The sequence below is a fragment of the Cloeon dipterum genome, chromosome 1 (genome assembly GCF_949628265.1).
Source record: "Cloeon dipterum chromosome 1, ieCloDipt1.1, whole genome shotgun sequence".
NCBI lineage: Eukaryota > Metazoa > Arthropoda > Insecta > Ephemeroptera > Baetidae > Cloeon > Cloeon dipterum.
Window position 1 is genome coordinate 29,268,527 of NC_088786.1, and position 8,888 is coordinate 29,277,414.

Below are 8,888 nucleotides of genomic sequence, written 5' to 3' on the forward strand. Positions count from 1 at the left end.
GCGGTTGCTGGAAAACCAACTACGACAAATTTAATTTTATGTTCTTCTCAAGCACGAGAACCGCTGTTTAGATGTTTCGTTTAGCGAGGTTATTACAATCACAGCAATTCAATTTTCATATCCACGACCAAAATCTTTTTGTCAATTCCATTGCTATTTTAGCATCCATAATTTGCACCACAGCATTGTGTTTCTTGCTTTCGTTTTAAGACCACTCGAATAAAAAATTAGAATAAAACTTCACACGCTTCACACAAATATTTTTTCCAATTAGAATATTTTAACGGGGGGGGGGGGGGGGAGAAATCGACTTTACATGTATAAATTTCCACTCAAAACCATAAATGAAATTACTTGTGGCAGACACTCAGGAAAAACTGGTATGATGATGAATTAAATAATGAATTTACCTTTTTTGAGAAAACTTTAAACTCACCCATGTCATTTACCTGGTTCACCTGCAGCTGTAATCATGATACCAAAATTCACTTCAGTCAATAAATTTAAAACTGAACCAAAGTGCTATAGTTATTTTAGGAATTGAAAAATAATGACTGTTAAAAAATATCACAATAGGATAATTCCTGAATTTAAAATACCGTCAAATTGTTTTCAATACATTATAGCAAGAAGTGTTTATCATGATCAGGGCTGCAGGAGTAGCCAAAACCAGGTCAACGATGTGAGTCAATTTAAGATTTCCCAACAAAAACAAGTCCATTTCTTCGCAATATTTTTTGTCATCCGTCATCCTCGATTGAAATCTTCAAGATAAGACAACTGGAATGCTAAAGTGCGTAAATCATGAGAGCAGACTAAAAAACATGCAAAATTGAAATTTCAGTGGAATATCTGGTCAGTTTTGAGCTGATGAGCCGTTTTGTTGTTGCAGAGCATCGTGAAGGAGATGAACCGGCTGGGCATGATCGTGGACCTGTCGCACGTGTCGGTGAACACGATGCGGGCCGCTTTGGCCGCCTCACAGGCCCCCGTCATCTTCTCGCATTCGTCGGCCCGCGCGCTCTGCAACTCTACCAGAAACGTCCCCGACGACATCCTCAAACAAGTGGTAAGTAAGTCCGTCACCACACGCGCCGCCCATTAAAAGGTCAGCCGTTTTTTATTTATTTGGGCAGTGGGTCGCAGGATGAGTAATTCATTACCGTAAAGGCGACTGCGGCACACGTGAGAGCCGAGCTCAAGGCGCAGCCCAATCGATGCCCTGAATTTTGAGCCGCTTCGCTCTATGTATCAATGTGCTGCTTTTAGGTTCTGGTCGGATAATCCAAATTACTGGGCATAATGAAGCACAGCTTTGATTAACAGAGCTTTCTCTCCAGTTCATGCCGACCAGCGCTCTGCACAATCTGGTAGGCAGCCAACACGCAGAGGGCAAATCAACGCTTGTTTTCATGCCTTTACCACTTTTTTGTTGCTTTGAAACAAAACAGGAAATAAACAATTTCTGCCAACTATCTGAATTAATGAGCGGATTCGGCCGTTGTAAAAAAGACGCAACTTAACTTTCAATTTAAAGAAGAAAATCAAACTAACGTAAAATGGTTAAAATACTCTGAGCTTCATAAAAAATTGAATGTCTGTGTGTAATAGTTTTTTTAACTCGCGAGTGTAAAACCCATTTAAATATATTTGTTCACTCTCATATTCACCAGTTGCGAAAGCCCTTAGTGTTCGAAGCCATCAATAGATGACACCAGTGGTTACTATCGATTGTAAGGTACTATTCTACTGCGATTTTACTCTCAATCCTGCCACTTAAAATTACTACTTTTGATGTGCTGGAAACCAAAATCCGTTCAGCCAATCGCCATTGAACGTGAAAAACAATTTTTCAAACTAAAAAAAAACTTTGGCATCACGTCGTAGTCCGTCACTCCTGCGATGCACTTTATGAAGAACAGGAGGTTGGTGCAGTTTTTTTCAAAGCAAAAGATTTCCATCTGTATTAAAAAAATAATCAAGAGTATAAAAGTGCAAAAGGCAGAAAGGCACGCAAAGTCAAAGTTCATTCATTTATATGATGGGATTAATATATTCTAATTTGTCCTATATCCATTCATTGCCCATTTGGCAATTGCCGAGAAAGTAATATGCAATTTTAATCATTCTAGAAATAAGTCAATTATATTAAATTTTATCTACTGCCATTAATATTTATTTTGTAGTTCAAGTAAAGCATTTCAGTCTCGTTTTTAAGGGCCCTCTGGAAATAGATCAACTGAAATATTAATAATTGCCAATTATGGGAAACGATATTCTTTCCCCATGACACACTTATCAACTTTGCTGCTGGCAAGATCAACAAGCGTGTGAACAGACTAGCAAATTGCACTACTATCAAAACTTTTGAAGGCGCGGGCAAAACTTTCGGATCAGTCGGGCTTAAGTGAGATGATATTCGCAACTTTAATTGTAAGTCAACTACAAAAAGGAGCGGCGCGGTAATAAGCGAGTCACTGCTGAGAGTGATCGATTGCGGCAGCATTGCGCCACTACATAGCTGCTTTGCAAGTGTTTTCTTGCTCAGTCAGAGCAAACACAGAAACCATTTAGACCTGATTCACTGGACGAGTTGTGTAATTCATGTGTGCATCATCAGCAGTCCTAAATCAAAGTGAACAAAAGCTCGCGTGTTTCGAACAATGCTCGCAGTGCATGCGGCTTGCTAGATGAATTTAATCCTTGAAAGGATTTTAGAGGTAAATCTAGCAATATATCATGAAAAGTTTAATATTTATGTTTTCACGAGTATCTAAATTTAAGATTTTAATTAACAAGAAAAAAATTAAAAAAAAATAATTGTAATTGACGATGCAAATTTATGGAGGCAAAAAATAATCTCTGTTCTATTCAAAAAAAGAAATCTAACAGAGAGTAATTTTTGTTAGGTTTGTCTCGGATTTATTTCGACGTTCTTTCAAACATAAATTGCGTCTCTTGGTATATTGCGTCTGATTATTATCCACAAACCCGCTTCTATAATGCTGTGTTTGATTTTGAGCGAACTGGAGCAAACAATACACAATCTCGCTAATGCTATTTGACCAGAGCTCTTGGGATAATTACGCCGTCTTCAGCAGCTGAGCACCAGGATAATGCCAAGTGAACTCATACTCACAAGCAGGGAGGGTGGCTTTGAACTTTTCTTTATCAAGCAGCGCTCGCAAGGAGCAAAGGGAGAAAACTCGCGATAGAGCGGTGACACTTTTGGAAGAATCGCAAGCTAATTTAGAATCACGCTATTTATTTAGTAAACACGGATTGTGCCCACTCAAAGACTCACGGAAACTTTGCAGACCAAAATTTCTGCAGAGATTTTCTTGCTCCCCACGCGGAAAGTTGCTCCGGTATCAGATTTTGCGACATTTTTGCCTCCACTTGCGCAGCAACAAAGGAGAATGAGTTTGTTTGTTTCTCCTGAAATAAGTGGTTCTCGCAAATGTATTCTGTTCCAAATAAAACCTCTGACGCCCGCACATCGGGTGAATCCCTTCAACGGACTTTCTAGAGAAAAAGAGAGCACAAACTGCTGAAAACATGAGAGGACATGTAACGAGTTGCACCAACTCTATAGTGCTGTCATTGAAACGAAGAGTTCAGTGGAATTCGTATACGTGCGTCTCGTGTGAATAAAGTTACGTGTTTAAATTCCACTTGTAATTCCATCCAATTATTTCAGGCGGCTCTGTTCACATTAATTATTCCTCGTTTGAATTCCAAGAGGCACTTTGCTTAAATTTTTACACTTATTAACTTGATTTCAGGCCTTAAACCGAGGATTGGTGATGGTGAATTTTTACTCCCTGTTCCTGACGTGTCAAGAAAAAGCAACAGTCGAAGATGCAGTCGGTGAGTCGGCGACATTTTCCTTCAGCGCCAGTCAGATCCAAGATCCACCCTATTTGCATATTTATTGCGAAACTTTGTGTCCCTTCAACGAATTTTCTTTGCAGTCGAGTTTGACCTAAATCTTCATTCATCTTGCGCTGAGTAGAATTATAAAAAATAAAAAATGAATGACAGAAACAAGATTAAGAGCGAATAGAAATTTCATTTTGGAAAGCACCGGGAAATCACGATTGCTCTCTCTCTCTCTCTCTCTCTCTCTCTCTCTCTCTCTCTCTATCTATCTATCTCTCTCTCTCTCTCCCGCTCACGGCGGAAGCAAAAAGTTTTTCAATAAGTTGCAGATATTGGCGGAGGGTAGGGATTTTAAGTCGATTCAGAAACGCCACCGCTTCCATTCTTTAGAATTTTCAAGAAATATTTTTTTAAAAAAAACTTCTGCCTGCGCTCATCTCGATTTGGAGATATTTTGATTCTAGCAATCAACTAACAACGCTAACTCTTAGAAAGCTTTGTGTGATATTTATTTTTAAACTCTAATCGTATGAACAAGGGATTTAAAAATATTTTTTAATTCGCACAGCTGAGCTCTCTAGTCTGACTAGAAATCTCATCTCGGTGGGAACGTTTTATCCGCGTGAAAGAAAGATAACCTAGAAGAGAAAGAAAAGTTGCGTGAGCGAGCGAATCTGCGTGCCTGCAGCGAGGAAACTAGGCAACCGGCTCGTCGCTCCACTCGAGCGTGTTGCATAAGCACCGATGTTTGCAGGAGACGAGAGAATGAGTTGCCGCCGCATTCAAAAGCACACCTGCGGGCGCTCTGCGAGCCGAGATATAAAACTCGGGGGCATGCACGCCGACGTACCGCTGCGAAAACCGTAATATCCACTTCTTTTGCGCCAACATACCAAACAAGTGTGATGAATTTCGCCCCACAATTGGATTTTGCCGCCCTGCAAGGTCACTGAACTGAACACCCAATATGGCGTTGACACCTGTTTTTTATTTTTTTGCCACCGGGTGTGTGCGAGATAATTAAATTTACACGTGAAATGTGTTTCTATGATGAGCGGTTTATTTGAATTTCAATATCGGTCAGCACACTATCCATTACTGTTAGCCCAAAATGTTGTGTGTTGAAGGGATTTTAGCCGAGCCTCATTTGTGAGCTTTTTGCCTACATTATACCACAAATTAAAAATAAAACTATTCCTTCCAAGCTTTATGCTATTATTGCAGTTGATCTGCTATAGTAAAGATTTATTAAGTTTTTTTGGCACGGATTTATTTAGTTTGTCTCTAAAGTTTCACTTTTGAATTCTAACCATTTGAATCCTCTTTTTTTGGATATAATCACATTGTCGATAAGCCAGGATTAAATTGATTTTTTTTCAGTCAGGGCACGCACATGAGGTCTTTGAATCAATATAAAAATCACGCACACTCGAAAAATCTCTAAAATACCAACAATGCCTATCAATCAGAGGTTCCCAGTTGGCAGCAGACAGTTTTTACAATCGTACGCGATCAAGCAAAAAATAAATTCATCGAGCACTGCGTGCGCGCGTTTTGCATAAAATCTCTATAAATTTTCGTGTACGGCCGACATGCCAATTCACAAATTGCGTAGATATCAACGCCCATTTTCATGAAAAATATTCTAGCGACGGAATAGCCTCTCCGACACTATTCATCACCACGAAGTTTCCTTGATTTTATAGCCCCATCGAACCCACCATTCTTACCGCATAAGCATTGGCAATAATAAAAGTTTTTGTCTCGTTTTTTTCGGCAGCTCACATAAATCATATTCGGAGCGTGGCCGGAGTGGACTGTGTTGGACTCGGCGCCGGCTACGACGGAATCAACTTGTACGTACCATAGACATGCTTTCGCACCGCCTGGGACAAGCTCGATTTATGCATTGTGCGTTTTTTTTTTCAGCACCCCGCTGGGACTGGAAGACGTGTCCCGCTACCCTGCCCTGTTCGCCGAGCTCATCCGCACCGGCAAGTGGTCCGCCGACGAGATCAAGCAGCTCGCAGGTCTCAATTTCCTCAGGGTTTTCGAGAGCGTGGAAAATGTGAGTTGTTTCTTTTTTGCTTCTTCAGCGTTTCCCCTAACGAATCGTTTGCACGTCGACTACTCTCCCACCTATTTGTTCCGATTTTTGCAGTGAATTACTGTAAGAGAGTTCAATTTTTATTTTGTGCGCATCATCTGGCAATTATTAGCCTCATCAACATTTATACGCTAAACTTTCCATTTAAAAAATTAGAAGAAACAGATTTGATTAAAACTGAAATAGGAATGATCCACTCAAAATTTTTTAAAATCTAAATATCTCGTTTCACGTAAATTTTGTTTCACCAATTTCTATATTTTTTTAAGATTAATTGCCGATATTTTTTGCGCAGAATACGTAAATATTGTTTTTCATTCCCATATAAAACTTCCTTTTCCTATTTTTAAGATCAAAAAGCCTGTTACAAATAATTTTTTATTACACAATGCTGAATCTGTCGGTTTGTGCCCTTAATATAAAAGTTTGTTCGTTTTAGATCAGAACATTCATGTTAATTTATAATTCTTTATTTTTCAGCTTAGAGAAAAATTGAAAACATCAGGGATGACGCCGTTGGAAGAAACCATACCGCCAAGGTTCATTAAAAACAAAAGTAACTGCACCACGCCAGACATCTGAGCCCACACAAAAACAGGAACCAAACTCTTCGTGCTTTTTGGCACACCACTTAGGCGCACTGTCGTACTTGCAAGGAGCAGATTTTATGCAAAAATGTTTTGTCAGGTGAACCGACGGAAATACTCCAAAGTACCTTCTCATATCATATTAGTGCGGCTCAAATTTCTCACCGTGTTCTACCACGAGAGCTGCTTTTTTATTTATTCACTCCGCCCCTTCTACTTGTGTCTCGAAACCATCGCATTTCCAATCTGTAAATAATTTAATTTGTATAGCAGTGCACGATTTAACCTGTTGCACTTTTTGACACAGTGACTGCAAGACGTGGATTTTCTCGTAAAATTGATGGAATTGATATAAATTGTATGTGGTCTCTCCAGATTAATTTTAAATCAGCAAAACAATCCTGAACTAAATGAAGGCTGCTCTTCGTCACTTTGGCAAATATCTGTGCACAAAATTGCGAGAGCATTGATAGAGCAGAATTTTCAAGCATATTGAAACTTTTTCATGTAGACGAGAGCTAGTGATTTTTATAAAAACGGAAAATGTGGCAGGTATAGCGCCACGAAATAACAAACTTTTATAGAGCTTGATGTACGTATGTTCAATTTAATACTAAAACGACGTGTATGAGCCATGCATATTTATAACCATTGTAGAGCGCGTAGAATTACACAGCGTACGCGCACTCGCTTCGGTTTCGACCCAAAACGTGAAAAGCTGTTCATTCCGATATTGTTATTCCCTATTCAATTAGCTTTTCGCAATAATAACCAGCAACAAAACGAGGGGGGCGAACGCGCGCGCTCTTGGATGAAATTAGTTAGCTGGTATCGGAAACGGTGCGCGCTCGGCGAATTAAGGAGCAGTCGTTTGCAACTGCGTCGGTGCCGCTTTCGCGCCATGCAAATGGCACACGAGTGCGCAATGGCAATAAAAACTTATTTACGGCCACTATTAATTTCAACGACTCCTATTAAGTGAGCACGACGCGTCTTTGGACAATTCAGGGCGCCCCAATCGATGCGGATTCGCCCACACAATAAACTAACTGCTGCGCTCTCACATTGTAAGTTCGGCACACCCGTTGAAATCAGAGATGAAATTGTATTGTGAAAAATAGGGGGTTGAAACAGAAATATTTGAATCTGTTATAGCAGTAGTAGAAAATGCTTTTGATTATTGCGATTTTTTTTCTAATGATGTCACTATTTTAAAACTTGATAAATCAAAACCGGAGTAATTTTTCATAGAGTGTGACAATAAGAAGCAATTTAACTAATCTGAATTTGTATATGAATTGTACCTTTTGGACATAAGCTTTATTACATTCAGAGTTAATAACGAAATGAATGAAACTTTGCTCTATACTTTTTCATCTGTTAAAACCAATTTTGAATACATACTAAATTTTGTTATATTAAATTCAACTAAATAAAAAGTTAATTTTGAATCATCTAATAAAAACGCTCTAAAGATCTAAAACTGTCTAAAAAGTGAATTAAAACGTAATAACCTTTATACGTTAATACTCATCTCGATTAAATAAACCAAAGAGCTTCATGATCATTAACAGTTAGTCAGATTGGCAATAATAACATGTTATACTATGACAGTTGAATTTGCTCAAAATTTAGCTTAACTGTTATAAAATGCAGCCTGAATCTGCTTTTAAACTTTCTGATTTACCGCTAGAAAGAGAGTGGAAGTTTCTAACTTAAAATATGTCCATTTAAACCACTGATGTGCCAACAAGAAACTATTTCTGTGCCGTGTAAAATAAGAAAGTGGCTGAACTTGTAAATAAATTTTAAAAATCGAACACGTAACTATCGCTACAACAGAGGCGGAGAATACATTGCCCTTTGTAAATATCAGGGAAGAGTGATTTGTGCAGCGCCTGAGAAAAAAAAATTGAGTCTTAATGCTCGCTCTACCTGGCGATTCCGTTGGTCGGTGTCGCGAGCTATAAATACGATTGGAAAAGAGTGAGTCGGACGTTAACTTTAAGTGATCAAAAAATCGAGGGAGGTGATGATTGTTTAAATTGATCCAGACAACTGGTTTGTTGTTTAGTATAATAAAAACTGTACAAATCAAAATAGAGTTTCATTTTAATGCCCTGGCTGTCTATTGCAAAGTTAAATGATTATTATCTTAAGAGCTATGCCTCCAAAATGCTATATTATTTCAGTACACCGGAGAATTTAGAGAATAAAGATAAGCACAGATGTGCTGTTTTTTCTACGTGTGGTCCGTGATAAGGTGTTGCATTTTATTTGTTTACCCTACGAGTTTGTATTACGCTTTAGAC

General features: G+C 38.7%; 1 protein-coding gene across 2 annotated transcripts in view; it reads left to right on the forward strand.

Moving 5' to 3' along the window:
- LOC135937200 (dipeptidase 1-like) overlaps positions 1-8,721 on the forward strand; it is an 86,800-nt gene extending 78,079 nt beyond the window's left edge. For both annotated transcript variants that reach the window (XM_065480301.1, XM_065480308.1), the window contains exons 9-13: positions 893-1,069; positions 3,786-3,870; positions 5,663-5,738; positions 5,812-5,950; positions 6,470-8,721. In XM_065480301.1, the coding sequence (XP_065336373.1) occupies positions 893-1,069; positions 3,786-3,870; positions 5,663-5,738; positions 5,812-5,950; positions 6,470-6,571 (579 nt within the window). In that variant the 3' untranslated portion in view covers positions 6,572-8,721. The remainder of the gene's footprint in view (positions 1-892; positions 1,070-3,785; positions 3,871-5,662; positions 5,739-5,811; positions 5,951-6,469) is intronic.
- The last annotated feature ends 167 nt before the right edge of the window (positions 8,722-8,888 follow it).